This window comes from Strigops habroptila, chromosome 5 (assembly GCF_004027225.2).
Source record: "Strigops habroptila isolate Jane chromosome 5, bStrHab1.2.pri, whole genome shotgun sequence".
NCBI classification, from domain to species: Eukaryota; Metazoa; Chordata; class Aves; order Psittaciformes; family Psittacidae; genus Strigops; species Strigops habroptila.
Window position 1 is genome coordinate 28,347,468 of NC_044281.2, and position 15,959 is coordinate 28,363,426.

Consider the following 15,959-nt stretch of genomic DNA (forward strand, 5'->3'; position numbering starts at 1 on the left):
TCTCTCTGGAGTGTGTGCCTGGAAAACAGCGTGCATCTAGGATTTCTCAGTCATCTGTAGTTGTAATCTGAACTTTGTGGCCAGGGCAGTGCCTTGATTGACGGACAGCTTTCTGATGATTCAGTGAATGGCACTGGTGAAGTCACTAGTAGCTGCTTCACAACAAAGAACTTAGGCAGGATTGAAAGTTTACTATTCCTGATGTAGGGGCTGTCTTTGTGTGATTCTGTCATACTGCATTACATGGTTGCGGTGCTCTAACCTTCATTAGAGTAACTTCATTGATAATACAAGGAATGTGAAAATTACAGGTGCATAACTACTAGAATCACCCTTGGCTTTTTTCATTTGTGGGTTTGGTTTTTTTTTTTTTTTTTTTGGGGGGGGGGTTTGGGGGTTTTGTTTTTGGTTTTTTTTAAGAGACACTTTATGAGCTATTTTCCAACATTAAAGGGATATAGTTTTTAACAAGGGTAGCCTGCAGTACTATAGGTACATGCTATTTTGTTTTGGTGACTTACTGCCTTAAAATAATCTGCACAAAACCATCCATCCTTTTTAGAAATGTTTTAATAGAAATCCTGTTTCCATCTGGGAAGTTGACAGAGCAAAGCAAGCAGACAGGATACCATGTATGTGCAAAGTTCATTTCACCAGAGACTCACTGGGCCAGTTGTATCCCCTTAACTGCAAGGTTTATCATGAATGCAAATCATCAGGTGGTGCGGGTGTCCTTTGCTTTGGGTGTAGTGGGGCAGAACACTGTAGGTGTAGCACACATGCATGGGCTTGTCATGGAGAACTGAACTTCTGTTCCTGTTTGTTTTCAACAAAAAAACTAAAGCTTGTTCTCTGATACCTGTGGGCTTGCATTACTAGTGGTATGACTGCTGGTTGCAGAAGTGCTGGTACAGTAATGGTAGGTTTTGTTCACCCAGCTGTGTGGAACTGCACCATTAATTAATCGGGTGAAATCAAATGTATGCAGATTGTAAAATATCCCAACAGGACTAGTTCTTTTAGAGACAACACATACTGGCTTATGAGAGGAGTTGTCTTGCTGATGAAAGAGCTCTGACCTCACAGACCAGGACCAAACTGAAGGCATTTTGTGTCATTAAGAATCTGAAAAACTTTGGGAAGTTTTTATACACAGAATCGGGATGGCAATTGAAGAGAATTTCAAAATTATATCTCAATATTACTAAAATATGTACTAAATATTTTCATATAAGTTATTAACTTGGGAAAACTAAAATGGTAAATTAATATTTTCATATAAAATGTGAACGCTATTTCCCTTTATAAACTATTTAACCTGGACCCCTCCTCCACGCTTTCGTTATCCGTACGACAGGATTCCGGGCAAAGCCAAGGTCAGGCTACGAAAGCATGTCATGGCCCCCCGGGGTCTGCGGTGCCCGGGTGACCCCCCAGGAACGTGCTCGGCGCGCCTCTCTCTCCTCATGTGTTAATGGCGTGATTCCCCTGCTGGGTGCTGCCGGTGAGTAACGCTGCCCGGGCAGCCCATGACTCCCGCTTCCCCCCTGCACCCCATCACCAGCGATGGCAGCAGCCCTGCCTCTCCCGCCCAGGCGCTCTCCTGCGGGACAAGCCCAAAGGCGCCCATGGCATGACGAAAGGCTAGAAACTCCCCGTCCCTGCCGATCCCTGGGCTTCGGGGCTGGGGGAAACGTGCGAAATAAGCAAAACCCCAGCAGCGCCGCGAAACCGCTGCCGAACGGTGGGCGATGGACGGGCAGCGCAGGCCCCGCTCCGCACCAGGGAGGGCGCCGCGGCCGCTGCCGGGGGTGATGCAGCGGCTCCCTCCCGCCGCAGGGCGCCGCGCTGCCCCGCAGCGCCCCCGCCGCCATTTCGCCCTTCGCGCCGCCCGCCGCCCTCAGCGGGCGCTGTGGCGCCGGCGCGGAGCCCATAAAAGGCCGCGGCAACAGCGCCCGCGTGTTCGTGTGTGCCGGTGTGTGCCCGGTGCCCGCCTGCGGCATGCTGCCGCTGAGCGCTGCCCGCCATCTGCTGCTGCCGTCGGGGCTCGCCTGCATGTGTGCGGCCGGTGCCCGCGGTTGCGCGGGGGCCGCCGCCGGCTCGGCGAACCCGCTGGTGTACATGGACGTGTCCGCCGACAACCAGCCGCTGGGACGCGTCGTGCTGGAGGTAGGGGCGCCCGGGCTGCCGCGGGGCTGCCGGCAGCTCACCCGCGGCCTGGGGCCGGTGCCCGGAGAGCCGAGGGCGGCGGGACACCTGGGCATGGCGGCCGGTGAGCGGCAAGGTCAGGGCAGGCCCGCGGGGCGGCGGCGGGCGCGGCGAGCAGCGCCGGCTTCCGTGCTGCGGGGAAGGCGACGGCCGCCGCCGGTGTGGGCCTTGGGGGGCCCGGGGATTCGGGGTCCCCACGGGGCTGCCGGAGCCGGCTCCCGGCCACGCTTCGGGCTCCGCTTCCAGGGCGGAGATGATGGAGAGGTGTCTCCCTCCCAGATGGGAGGCGGGCAGGGGTCGGAAGAGGGCGGCGTGCGGCGCCTGGGTTCAGTCTGCCGCGGTAGCGCTCTCCTGTGTCAGTAACTGGAGCCATCCCTGCGGGACGGGTCTGCGGGGTCTGGTGCTCGGGGCGGCTGCGGCTCCTGAGCTGAGGGGCAGGTTGGGCTGTACCGTGGCAGGGAGCCTCAGCGGCAGAAGTCTTTGAACCATGGTGTGAAAGATGAAACGCGGAACAAGACTGAGCTTAGCACCGCAAGTACCGCTGGATGGATGGACGGGGGCAAGCGCGGCTCCAGCAGTGACAACGCGCCCGGAGCCCCAGCGCGGCTCCAGGGTCCTGCGCTGGCAGTGAGTGGCCCGGCGCGCTCCTGGCTGCCCAGGGCGGCCTGCTCCGGGGGCAGCGTGGCCACAGAGGTCTTCGGCCAGTCTTCCAGCTCCGTCCTGCTTGTTTCCTTTACTTTTCCTGGGCACTTACTGTGTGATTATCAGTTTTCAGTGTTCTGAGGTTCTGCTTCTTTGTGCTGTGTGTACACGGAAAGGTTTGCACAGCTCTGTTTGAACTAGCAGCCAGCTCAACAGCCAAGATAGCAGCCAGCTCTGTCCTTAAAAATTCATTCTCTGAAATAATCAGGCATTTAAAGAAGGCCTGAACATGAAAACTGCGGCACGCTCCGCTCTTACAAAAGCACCGAGACTTCAATTGTGGTATACCACATATCCTTAGGGCCGGGCACGTGCCTCTGAATAAACGCCTTGTGTATGGGAAGGAATGAGGGCTGTGCTCCAGAACCACGCACTGCAGAGGGAATGCTGCTCTTCCAAATTGCTCCCTACTGAGGGAATCCGGTGTGGCCTCCTGCCGCCAGCACCCACCCTGCGTCTGTATCAATAGATTTTTTTAAACATAGTTCATAAAGGTTCTCTCTGAAAGGGTTTCCCTTGAGGCCAGAGCCCAATTCATTTTTCTTCATTGAAAGTGTCAGCATATAAATTAATTGGACACTACCAGCTCTCCTGTTCTCCTGAGGTAGTATTTGAGGGAGGTAAAAATATAGGTAAAAATATTGCTGTGCAAGTTTCTTATTCATCAATGAGATTTAGTAAATAGCTTGTTGCAGCATTTAATTTCCATGTTTAAGATATTTTGTTTGCCCAATTCACAGAAAATCTGAATGCATCGCAGCATCAAAGCCTTGAATCTTTGGCAAAGTTGTGCTTAGGTTCAGCTGCGAATTACAGGCATCCAAGGAGAGTACCCTGGGGAAGGAACATTAAATTCTTGCTGCTGGTGGCTGCTAGCAGGATGTGTGACTACATAAAACTTTTGTCTGACCTGGTATGGCCTCTGTTGTGTCACTTTTTTTCAGGCAATTATTATATCCTACATTTTTAAGATTGTTAGAAAGATGCATAGTTTGCTGTTAACAAAGGCGTATGTATGTGGGTCGATTTTGATACACAGTTCTTGCTCTTCTTTTTCCTTTCCCTTTTGTGCGGATTTCTGCAGGTGGCTCTGTGCTGGAGGCACTTTGGTTTCTCCAGTTGTACCCAAACTGGCTTTGATCCTCGGGGTCCATCGTAAAGATTCTTCTTCGTTATTGCTATATTACTGCGTGATCAATGAAGTCATTAGACACTGCTCAAGTTGCTCTTTGTTAACCAGCCAAAAGTTGCATTGAGGGGATATTTTTAATTACTAGCCAAATGCTTGCAATGTCTTAAGGTGTTATTGGAATTTTGGGTGGCTTGTGATTTCAGCTAGCTCATCGGGTTGGGAAGAGGGCTCAGCTGTACCAGCTTCCCATGTAGAAGTTTTTCTGTGTGTGTATGACAAAGCTGACTTGCTAATTTGTTTATCTTTCTTTAACAGCTGAAAGCTGACGTGGTTCCCAAGACAGCAGGTAAGGCAGCACCTCCAGAATTTCGTACTTAAACATTTAAGATTTAGATTGTGATTTGCCGGAACAAGAATATTCTTTTACCTTTTGGAAACTATTTCCATGTTCCATCCCCCTTTGTTAACTAAAGAAACATGACATGAACTTTGTCAGAACAGTGCTAGTGAGGAGTTATAATTTGTTGTTGTTCCAGATAGTTTCATTTTGTAATTTGCACCAAGCTGGTACAGTCCGTATGTTGGATTGTCAGTGGTGAATAAATATGTTTTAAAACGCGTTAGTTTGCATCAAAATCAAACAAAATCAAACAGAAAAGGGTAAACCAAATGGATGGTGTCTTTTAAAGACTCTGAAGCATGTACAGGGTTTTGTATTCCTGGTCACTAGCTGATTAGCGCACTCATGTTACAACTTTTTTGTGTTTTATCACATGCTTCCTTCCTCATCTGCTTATTTAGTGGGTCTGAAAAACTTGCCGTTTTCATTCAGTTCCTGGTAGATTAATATCCTTAAAGAAAAACTCCCAACAGCAAAGCACACCAAACCAACCAACCAACCAACCAAAAACCCCATCATCCTCACAATTACTGTAGAGAACAAAGGCATAAAAGTCATAAAATGAAACCTTTGACTCCAGAGTGGTGGGTTTGGGGGTGGGGGTGTGTGTGGAGTTAAGATATAACAGCAAAATAAAAGGGAGATGAGATGGAAAAGGGTAGTGTTTGTACCCTGAGGCCAAACAAGTTTTGCTTCCTTAGCTTTATAACAGAGGTGTTTTAAAGGATGGAAACAACTAATAATACCTTAAAGATACTGTAAAACTTTTGCAGTGTATAAACTTGGGACATAGCAAATCTGGGTGTGTTTGATTATATTATGTATCATATATGGCAACATAATACTTTATGCTTTGTTTTGACAGAAAACTTTAGAGCTCTTTGTACTGGTGAAAAAGGATTTGGGTATAAAGGATCCACTTTTCACAGAGTGATTCCTTCATTTATGTGCCAGGTAATGCTTTTTGCTACCTTAATTTTATTTGGTATTAAATTTCTTTGCATGTTAGTTACATATTTTTAGAACCAGTTAGATTAGTCGTAATGTTCTAAGTGGCTCTGCTCTAACCTTTGCTAACTACAGAATAAAGCAGTGACAGTGTGCCTTACATCTCTGGGTTTTTTTTGTTTTTTTGCTATGCTGTTGCTCAGCACGTCTTTTGTACAAATAAATAGAAGTTATGTGTGGACTGTCTTAAAAAACCTGTCTTAAGTCTTCCTGCTTTTGTATAGCAGTGTACCTTAGTGTGGGGTGTGTTTGGCAAAATGGCACTTGCTTGGGGGAAGCGTTTGTGGGTAGAATGACAATCAACCTTGTGTTCTGAGTGAGCTAAGAAAACAACATGTCCTTTCTTTATTCCTAGTAGAATAATCTGTCCACAACAGAGCATTTGTTTGTTAAAAAAAATACTTTTTTTTTTTTTCCCCCTGAACATCTCCCTCATACAGAGGGGAGGAGGGAACCAAGAGTTGGTTGGAGTCGGTTTTTGGGATGACGCACTTGAAATGGATTTTGTTTTGATTTGAACGATGAATCTTTCAAAATTCTAAATTAAAGTCAATGCACATCAGCAAATTTTTCTGAAACACCACCACCCGCCCCCCTCAAAAAAACCAAACAACATAACCAACCGACCAAAACAAACAGAAAAGTCTGTTTGAAAGCCTTTTTTTTTCTACTGTGCTAGGCAGATGAGCAGGATTTCAGCTGCTGTAGTGCACTGGAGTGTCCGATTCCTGGTAGTCTTCTCTTCCCTTAAAAGAAGCTACATTTCAACAACATTGCATCATAAAATGGCTCTGTAAAAAAAAAAAAAAAAGTGAGATGAAGGTGATAGGAAGCGTGCTTTATGTATTAACTGATGGCTCTGATGATCCCCCCTCCTCAGGTTTTTTTTAATTTCAGTGAAAAACACAGCTGTCAGAACAAGAGGCCATAATCTTATGGCCTATTTCTAAGAAGGGAAGGATGACAAGTGTCCTGTAAAGTACATAATTTCTTGCCTTTGAAATGGAAACTAAGATTTTTGTGATCCTGAAAAAGGGACAAAGTTTAGAAGTCTTGCTGGGGTGAAAAATATATAAATATAAGAAAAATAGAAATCCTACTTCCATGCTGCCACTAATTTGTGAAGTTCTGAGTAAGTCTGTTTTTACCTCTGTTTTTTTGTCAGCACAAAAGACACAAAATGAGGGTACTCAATGGCTGACTCCATGGTATGGTGATATGATGAATTGATATTTAGGAATTACTTGGAAGTCATTACTGAAGTGGAAATACAGTCATAGGTTTCAAATATTTTAAAGTGAGAGGGAATAGTAGAGACCTTTCCACATGTTGAGATGAAGTGTTAATATGATTCAGGCAATTGGTATAGCCTAATTGAGAGTCAGCATACCTAGGACTTGACAATTGAGATGCCGCCACATGGCATGCAGCATGCAGAGCATACCTCTCGGACTGCGTAGGAGTAGCTGTGGCACCACCTATAGTAGATTACTCAAGGTGAGAATGGGAGGACAAACATGACATGAAATACTTGTTAGGTATGAGTTCTTTGTTGGCATGTGTGATGTCTCTTCTGGGAGAGGAAATTGCAGATTGCTGGGAGCGGTGTTTCGTAGCCACTCTTGCAAGTTGCTGGATTTTTTTTGTTTGGGTTTTGTGTGTCTAACCCAAGACAGGTGGTCACCTCTATCCCAGCAAGCAGCGTGTAGCTGGGGGAAGTTTAAAATAGCTGAGGTATAATACTTAAACAACAAAACCTAGAAGCAGCAAATAATAATAAAATTTGAGGTCTTGCCTATGGTAATGAATTTGGGTGATTTTGTTCTGAGGTCTTTGAGCTGTTTCTTAAGGTGTTTCTTAAAATTACTACCATTTATTGCATCACATCTGGGAGCGAGGCTGGCAACACAGAAAGGTGGTTGTTGCAATTATGGATGTGAGTTGGAGAATATAAGCAATATCTGGAGCAGAAATTTACTTTTAGCTTGATTGTACCTTCATCTGGTTACAGGGGTTTAAATCCTCATACCATACTCATTCTTAACCTGAAGACAATTTGCTGATTGTATTTCTTTAAATTGGAGCAAGTGAGTATACTTTCAGTAGCATCACTTCTGATGTGAAGCAGTGCTTGTGTGCTAGTAAAGTTAATAGTCGTTTCTGTTTCAGGGTGGTGACTTTACAAATCATAATGGAACCGGTGGCAAATCCATTTATGGCAGTAGATTTCCAGATGAAAATTTCATACTTAAGCACATAGGACCTGGTAAATAAACATATTCTTTCTACCTTCTGCTAACTATTACCTATAATGAAGCATTTTTTATGAAGATGTATTTTAAAAAAATAAGATGGGAGGGACGCTTGGTAGTTAGAGAAATACCAAATATTTAACAATGTGTGGTCCCTGGCATGAGCTTATTTGTGTAGTCTTAGACTGACAAAGTAGGACTGACACCGTAAGTCAGTCTGTAACAGGTAACACTGCCATTCTTGCTCTTGCTGTACAAGGGACTGCAAAATAAGGTATTTTTGGTTTTTGTATTTCACTTACAAATTCTGTAAAGGTGTAATTACTGCTTTCATTGTGCTTCTCGTAAGTCAGAGACTTCCCTTCTCCAGTAATCATCTAAGTAAAAATTGAAACAAAGTGATGTGGGATTTCTTATTTACTAGCTAGCAGAAGCTCAAATCCAGAAAAAGTAAAGGAAAAGCCATACATAAGAACATCTGGTTGAATTCTATAATCTATCTTTTTGGATTATTACTTCCTCATCATAGGAAACTACTGCTGCTGTTGAGCCATAGTAGAGGTTAGCTGATGTTAATCACATTCAGGATGTGTACAACTAATTACATTACTGACATCCTTGCTGTGGAAAGAAGGGAAGCTGGGCTGGAGGGAATAGTCAAAGACAAGAAGTTTGCATTAGAAATCATTTGGAGTCAAATCATGTCTTTTGTCTGCCCATTTTAGTCCAAATGTGCAACAGAAAATTGTCTTCTCCACTGCATACTTGTTACAACAATCTAATAAGCTGCTGCTGCTGTTGTTCTAGGTGTTCTTTCAATGGCCAATGCAGGACCCAACACAAACGGATCTCAGTTCTTCATCTGCACTGCAAAAACTGACTGGTAGGTTCTCAACCCTGCATATTAACGTGATGAATTGATGGCTGGATCCAGAGCATTTGGAGTTTTCTTAAGGGTATTTTTGTTTATGGGTTGATGGTTTTTTTGTTGGTTGGTTTGGTGGGTTTTGGTTGGGGTTTTCTTGTGTGTGTTTGAGATTTTTTTGCTTGGGGTTTTTTTAATTTCCAAAGTACTTGTCCTACAATGGAAAATAAATTGTTTTGTGCTACTTGAGGAAGGAGGGTTTGTGGGGATAAGAAGGCAGCTGTCCCTCAGAATGCTTCTAAGGTCCAGAGCTAGAAGTATTTCATGTCACTTGTAGCAGTTGTGCCTTTGCCCATAGACTTGATCAGCAGGTGAGAGCTATGAAGATCTGCTGACATTCCTTCACCAAGCTCGGTTTGGTTCAGTCTTTATGATATTTTAAGTAAAACTGCCTTTGTGTATTTGTTTTACAGGCTAGATGGAAAACATGTTGTTTTTGGATATGTAAAAGAAGGAATGGATGTCGTGAAAAAAATTGAGGGCTTTGGTTCCAAGAGTGGAAAAACCTCCAAAAAGATTGTCATTACTGACTGTGGCCAGCTGTCCTAGCCTTTTGCCTCACCATTCATGACAACTTCAACGCTGTGAAAAATGAATCATAAAAACATTTCTGATCCCATGAATAGCACCTGTGGAACCACATTTTCCATGTAACTTGGTCCAACTTTTATATTTATATTGAATAATACTGATTAAAAACAATAACTGAAGCATGTTTTAACTGAGCTGACATCGTAGTCACTCTGCCACACTGATTTGATAGAGTCCCATTGTGTTCTGAAAGAAGTAATGTGGTCACCCAGGGCGTATCTGCCTGCACTGTTGGTACTGTTCTGAATATTTGAATGTTTCAGGTGGTAGAATTGGTGGTGGAGTTGGCGACTAAGTGTTCTGTAGTCAGGGCTTAGATACAAATAGAGAAATGCCACATTGGTGCTAATAAAAACCTATTGTTCATCTCATCATTTTTGAAAAATACTAACTAGTGCTCTCAGGGCTGTCAGGCGTTTTCTTTCTGTGTCTCAATTGAAGTCTATCCAATACAGTTAGTGTGTGGTTCTGAGTTTTTTAAAATTAATTCTGTTTTAATTTTTTTTTTTTTTTTTTTTTTTTTGTAGTCTCAGGCCACTGTTTAAACCTGAACTCTACCTTTCCTGCTTCAGTGGAGCAGTGTGACTTTTGGGTTAAGTAAATTGCATTAGGTTGAGTTAACCACCTACTAGAGCTCTGCCTGAGCAATAAAACCACGAATTAGCCAAAAGATCTTGGGACTTTTTTATTATGCAGCTGTGAACTTGCTTGAAGTGTGGTTCTGCTCTGAAATCTGGGTCTGTAAGGAATACAGCACAGTTCTCAGTAGATAATCTATTTTTGCATTTTGAGAATATAATCAGAGTATAGTGAGCTTGCTTGAGTGAGAAAGGTTTCATTGCTTTTTTTTTTTTTTTGTCCTGTTGGTCCTGCAAAGTCAGCCCACCTTGGGTATCACTTGGATTATGATTCCTTCTCACGCATCATAATCATCATAGGTCAGAATTGGTCATCAAAGAATTGCAAAGCTTCACCGGTGCAGCAAAACCATTATGGAGGTTGGTGCATGAGAAGGAAAGAATTCAGCTGATCAGATAAACACATTTCATTTGTATAAACCGCTGTGTTTTATGTGGCGTGCTTGAGCAGTAGCAAATGTTGGAAACTTGCATCACTTTTAGAATCACTAAGGCTGTAAAGTATTCATGCTTGGGGGGAAAAAAGACTGGTTTTGCTTAGTAATCTTTATGCTGAAGAGGAAAATAAAATGTGATGGCTCTCTTCAAATGTGAATCTACTTCTACTGCATTCTGATAGTATGTGGGTTTAAAACTATTTTGCTCTGGATTTTTTTTCTACTGAGAGCTGCATTCTTGTGTGTACAAGGTAGTATTCAGAGAGTAATTTTGCAGAAGAGGGAATTGAAAAGCTTTTTGTTCTTTCCACTATAGATGCTTCACCTTGTTTTGTAGCATTTTAAAAATATTAATTTGGGCTGATTTGGCTTATTTCAGTTTGATACAATAATGAGGAGGTTTGTGTTCTCTTAATTTGTAAATGAAAAATAATTAAATACAATTATGCCACAAAAAAAGTCTATTGCTTTCTTGAAAGCAGGAGTGTGAGGAGCTGAAACCTCTTGTGTTTACTTGGGTTGCTCTGTTCTATCTGTTAGTGGATCTGATGCAGTAGTAGCAGAAGCCATGCTGTCAATTGGAGAGAAACCCAGCAAGAAATGCGGTACTGGTGCCACGCTTTGCCTCTTGTTAGTTGATCTAAAATAGCTGATGTATGGATAGCGATTCAGGTTTTGAAACTTCTCTGGTTTATTTCATCAGTTTGCAGAGATAATGAGTAAAAAGGAGGGGTTTTTAATTTCTGAATTCCTTCTTGAAAAGTTAGTAGTTCCAGCTTTTTGCTGGACAATTGATGAAAAGTTCCTTCCTCGCTGGGTGATCAGAGATGACATTAAGAATTTATCATCTTCTGTGTATCAGTGGTATTTGTAGACCAGGAAGCCCAGTGGAAGACACTTTGCCACAAACCACTTTCTCAGAACTGTGTGTTAAGCCTTAAATAAGTAATAGTATTGTGCATGTTAGAATGATGGCTTGCAGTCTTGACTAGAAGATAAATATTAAGGCAGAATAATTACACTGGTTGCTCTGTCTCAGTGGGGCTGGCTTTGGTTTGCAGATACCAGTCTCTACACTATTCTCTGCCAGAAGAAATCGTTTGCTGCCCAGTGCTTACAGGAGTGTCACATGGGTCTCAATGTTTTGACAAACTAAGCAGGTCAGTCTCTTCAAGTTTTCTTATGTAAAGTATCCTCCTCAAAATGGATTTTTCTGTTGTTCTCTTCTTCCTGATTTTTCTTTCTTTTTTCACCCCCATTTCCCCTTATTTAATAAAGAAAATACAGAGAGCTCTATTTCAGTATGTCTTGCACCCTGCAGCATTGCAAGAGTGTTCCTATACTGAAAATACACGACTGCAGCTTGTACTAGGTACACCCATGGTAATTTTAAGAGCTGATTGTTCACCACAGGGCACCACAGCAAGGGTTGCAGGACCTCAGCATGCTGGATGGTGGGTCCTAGACCTCTGTGGTCCTGTGGCCATCACTCTTGGGTAGCTTGTCCACTTCTGTACACAGTCCAAAGTCAGGATTGCAGTTTGTGGTAAGTACACAGAAATCAGCCTTTGCTAGTCATTCTAGTAATTTTCTACAGGATCCTACGTGCCCCTCCCTCTACGGTTGGCTGTCTTGTATTGCAAACAGCTTCTAGGAGAAGAGGGTTTTCCTTTTACAACCTTGCTTGATGGTTTTGTTAGCTTCAAGGTGACGGGCTGGTACAGGAAGAGTTCGACAGTGCCACTGCTCGTTCATGACTTCCTTATTCTGTGTTTTTGTACCTCTTCATAGCAAAATTACTATAGTAAACTCAGCCTCACAGCTCTGTCACGTACAGAAAAGGACTGTGATCTCTAAACCTAACCTGCTGCAACTGTGAGATAAGAAACTGTCCCAGATTATTTTTTAAATACATTTAGATGTTAAATCCCAATAGGTTAGATGGATATGCTTTCCTTGTCCTTCTGCTGGTAAAAAGCATTTATTTATCTTAAAGTGGTTCAGAACATGGTTCACTTTAAAACAGCTGAGTGATCCAGAGCAACTAATGTTATTCAGGTATGTATTAAAAATGTGAAAATTGCTGCCCCACAAGTTGAGGTAGTGTGATTCACCCTGTGATTTGTTGCTTTGGTGCTGCCTCTGACACACAAGCTCTGGGGCAGAGCTACAAGACTGGTGCTTGGCCGACGTGTCCTGAAGTGCTGGGGAGTCCTTGCTCTTGGTGTAACAGAGGATTAGGTCAAGTTTTTGCTTTTCTATTGTGAGAAATATATCTCCCCACCAAATGATCGCTGTGGAAATTATTTCCCTCGCAGTGTGTTATATTGTAGTTGTCCCAGTCAGTTTGACCCTTGGCTATTGTCACTGGTTACTAACTGCGCCGTGGATCGAGTGCTGCCGTAGCAAGTCGAGCAATTTACAGATCCTCGCCTGTAGCTGTCCCTGGCAGATCACAGACGTCGGTGATCCGCTCCCTCTGCATCCTTTCGGATGAACTCCCGTGGCGGCCTGATGCTCCTCAGCCTGAGCTCGGGCTGGTGGAGGAGACGCGCTATTGTCCCGCTCCCCACGAGGTGGCACCACACGATTGCACATTGAGTGCTCGGTCGGCGCCTCGACCGTCCTTAACCAGCGTGGAGGAGCTGGAGAACACGAAGCGCCGCTAAATTGAGGTGAGGAGCAGGTAGAATTACACCAGTGTTGGTAACGAGCTGTCCTGTGGCTTCCTTTCAGCCACACTGAAATGAGATGAGCTGCAGTTAATTACTCCTGAGGTACCAAAAGCTGCAGTTGCGTATCTTGCTGAGTTACAAACCCTGCGACCCTTGAGGGGCTGCTTCAGCTCCTGTGGGATGAGAAGACAAATCAGTAATGTCTTTCATAACTGCACATTGCCATGATCTGTGGGTTACCGAGGTGCACCAGATGTTTCAATGGAGCATATGGAGTTTTGGAGGGGACTACCAGTTAGAAACCCTGCACAGCTCTAACAGGTATTCACTGTGGAGCTGTGGTTCTGAGATGAGCTGGGGGGTGGCAGGTGTGCTACTGCAGGTTCTTAACCGGCTGATTAGGGTAAGAGTTTGCACTCTGGAAGAGAGGTTGGCACATCCAGGCTGCCTCCAGGGTGAAGTGTGGGCATGCCAGGAAAAGAGCCTGCAGAGTGAGCTCTGCAGTCGCTACCACTGATGTGCTTCCAAATGCAACACAAGAGAAATAACATGCCCAGAGGGCACCCTTAGGTAAAGTGCAGATAAATAGACACAGAAAAAATGAGTTTATACTTAAATTTTATTTCAACAAACTCACAAATGTTTTTGTTTAGTCTCATGTTTTAATTATTTGTTCCAGACTTTCTGCTTACATAAATTGCTTTCTTTGGTGTTAGACTGAATGCTGTCTCTTTGTTTATAAAGTTTAAGTGCTTTGAAGTCGAGACATTTGAGGTATAAAGTGTTGTTCTCTTTTGTAATGCAAATACTCTGCTGGTAGCAATATATCAACAATCAGAACCTCAAAGAAGTGAATTACTTAGAGTACAAATCAGTTTACATGCCATTTCAAAGGCAATCTGGATGTCCTGCTGCTAGCTGAGAATTTGTATTTGGACAGACACTTTCTACCCAATTTAGAAGTAACCAGGCTAAAAGGACATTGACTTTCAAGTGAAAAACTTTTAAATCTCGAACTGCAGATTTTTGTATGGAGTCTGATTCTATTTAAGGACATTGCATGAGCCAGCTGATCGCAGGTGAATTTTGGCCCAAAATCTTCATGGCCCAAAACTTCTTGTACCATCAAACTGAAAACCAAACCTTGGCAACAATTGTCATAGAATTATAGAATTGTTTAGGTTGGAAAACACCTTTAAGATCATATGGTCCAACTGTTAACCTAGCACTGCCCTCCACCACTAAACTATGTCCCTAAGTGCCATGTCTGCATGTCTTTTAAATACCTCCAGGGATGGTGACTCTACCATTTCACTGGGCAGCCACTTCAATGCTTGACAAACCTTTTGGTGAAGAATTTTTTCCTAAGATCCAATCTAAACCTCTCCTGGAGCAATTTGAGGCCATTTCCTCTTGTCCTATGGCTTGTTACTTCGGAGAAGAGACCAACACCCACATTGATACAACCTCCTTTCAGGTAGTTGTACAGAGCGATAAGGTCCCCCATGAGCCTCTTTCTCTCCACACTAAACAACCCCAGTTCCCTCAGCCACTCCTCGTAAGACTTGTGCTCTAGACTTTTCACCAGCTTCATTGCCCTTCTTTGTCCTGAACCTTGAGAATCCTTCACCAGTTACCAGCTCTCTGATTTTTCCAGTACAGCTCTGGTAATGCCTTTTCCATGCTCTCTTCCCTCCATGCAGTCCCTATGTCTGCCAGGGCATGCTGCATGGGGTGCTGCAGCCACCCAGAGCCTGTAACCTACGTTAGCTGTGCGTGAACTGCCAGATGGTGGGAGAGAAAAGAGCTGCAGCACTGTGAAAGTGCAAGTACTTCTCCCGTGTAACCTTTTTCTCCTTGCAGTGGTTGAGGCCTTGGAGCCCCAAATCAGGGCCGTGCTGTGCTGTGCCGCAGGCTGGCTGAGCCCCTGCCTCAAACCCCTGCCTCGTTCCCCTGTATGTAATTCCCATCCTCGTGGGAGGAGATTGTGTACAGTTTGCTTCACATGAGCAAATGGGTGAGGACAGACTGGAAGCAGATGGAGATTAGCAGGTTCATTTTTCTTCTCCCCAAAACCTCCAAGAGAAGGAGCTTCTGCTCCTGCAGAAGGTCACCCGTAGTGCCCTGGAGCAGTGGAGAGGTGGGCTTGGGGAGGAATAGAATGGAAGGGCTGCACCTGGGAAGCAAGTGACTCACTGCTTTGGGAGAGAGGCAGGAGCGAAGAGGTGGCTTTTTCTTCTGTCAGGACTGAGGCCAAGGGTGTCAGGGACTGGCAGGGGTGTTATTTAAGATCTGGGATGCAGAAGAACCTTCACTGGGAGCTATAAACAGTGGAAGATGAAGGGACTTGGAGGCAATTACGTGGGGCAGGAGAGCTCACTGTGGCAGGAGAGGGAGGTGGTTCTGTTACAGGGGTTCTGAATGAGGACAAGCTTGTTAGACTTCAGATGCCATGCCCAAATGCAGAAAGGTTTGAGGGACCTTGCCACAGAAGGTTGTCAATACCTGCTGCCTGTTCATCAGTGGTGAAGGAGATCTGGGACATAGCTGGAAATAAAATGGTGGTGGTGGTTTTGTCTTGAGCTCGGTGCAGCCATATCAGAGGTTAACACTGCTTGTTATTTCTCAGCTGGTGAAGTGAACCAAACCCTAACATTCAGTCATCCTTGGGATTACTGAAGTTTGAGAAGAATGGAAGAAGGTGTACTCGAGAGCACACCTCATCATCTGTCAGGAATTCAGCAAAACATTCAGGTCTCAAAGGCCTCAGAAAAGAGCAGCATAAACGTGCAGGTAACTGGACTTCAGGCTGCTGCTCCGGTCTACCTGTCCCCCTTGAGGGGACAGTTCTTCTCCTGGTTTGATAGCATGCCATGCACTTTGCTTGATGTTATCCCGTGCTCACTACACATATATATATTTTGAGGATTAAAACACAGGTTATAGCTTGTGCGTAAATGTCAGTGTACCTCCAACTGAGCAGCAGCCCTC

The 15,959-nt window shown here is 44.3% G+C and overlaps 1 protein-coding gene across 1 annotated transcript; it reads left to right on the top strand.

The window, feature by feature from the left end:
* The first annotated feature begins 1,888 nt into the window (after positions 1 to 1,888).
* Positions 1,889 to 10,416, top strand: PPIF (peptidylprolyl isomerase F). Its single transcript, XM_030488271.2, has 6 exons — positions 1,889 to 2,169; positions 4,358 to 4,388; positions 5,308 to 5,396; positions 7,620 to 7,716; positions 8,510 to 8,585; positions 9,041 to 10,416. The coding sequence occupies exons 1-6, from the start codon at positions 2,002 to 2,004 to the stop codon at positions 9,174 to 9,176; spliced, it is 597 nt and encodes a 198-aa protein (XP_030344131.1). The 5' UTR covers positions 1,889 to 2,001; the 3' UTR covers positions 9,177 to 10,416.
* The last annotated feature ends 5,543 nt before the right edge of the window (positions 10,417 to 15,959 follow it).

What these genes read in the sequence shown, in the direction of transcription:
- PPIF (XM_030488271.2), top strand. Translation starts at nt 2,002, where the DNA reads ATGCTGCCGCTGAGCGCTGCCCGCCATCTGCTGCTGCCGTCGGGGCTC. An exon ending in TTCCTTCATTTATGTGCCAG is followed by an intron (nt 5,397 to 7,619) that starts GTAATGCTTTTT and finishes TTTCTGTTTCAG; the next exon opens with GGTGGTGACTTTACAAATCA. An exon ending in TGCACTGCAAAAACTGACTG is followed by an intron (nt 8,586 to 9,040) that starts GTAGGTTCTCAA and finishes TTTGTTTTACAG; the next exon opens with GCTAGATGGAAAACATGTTG.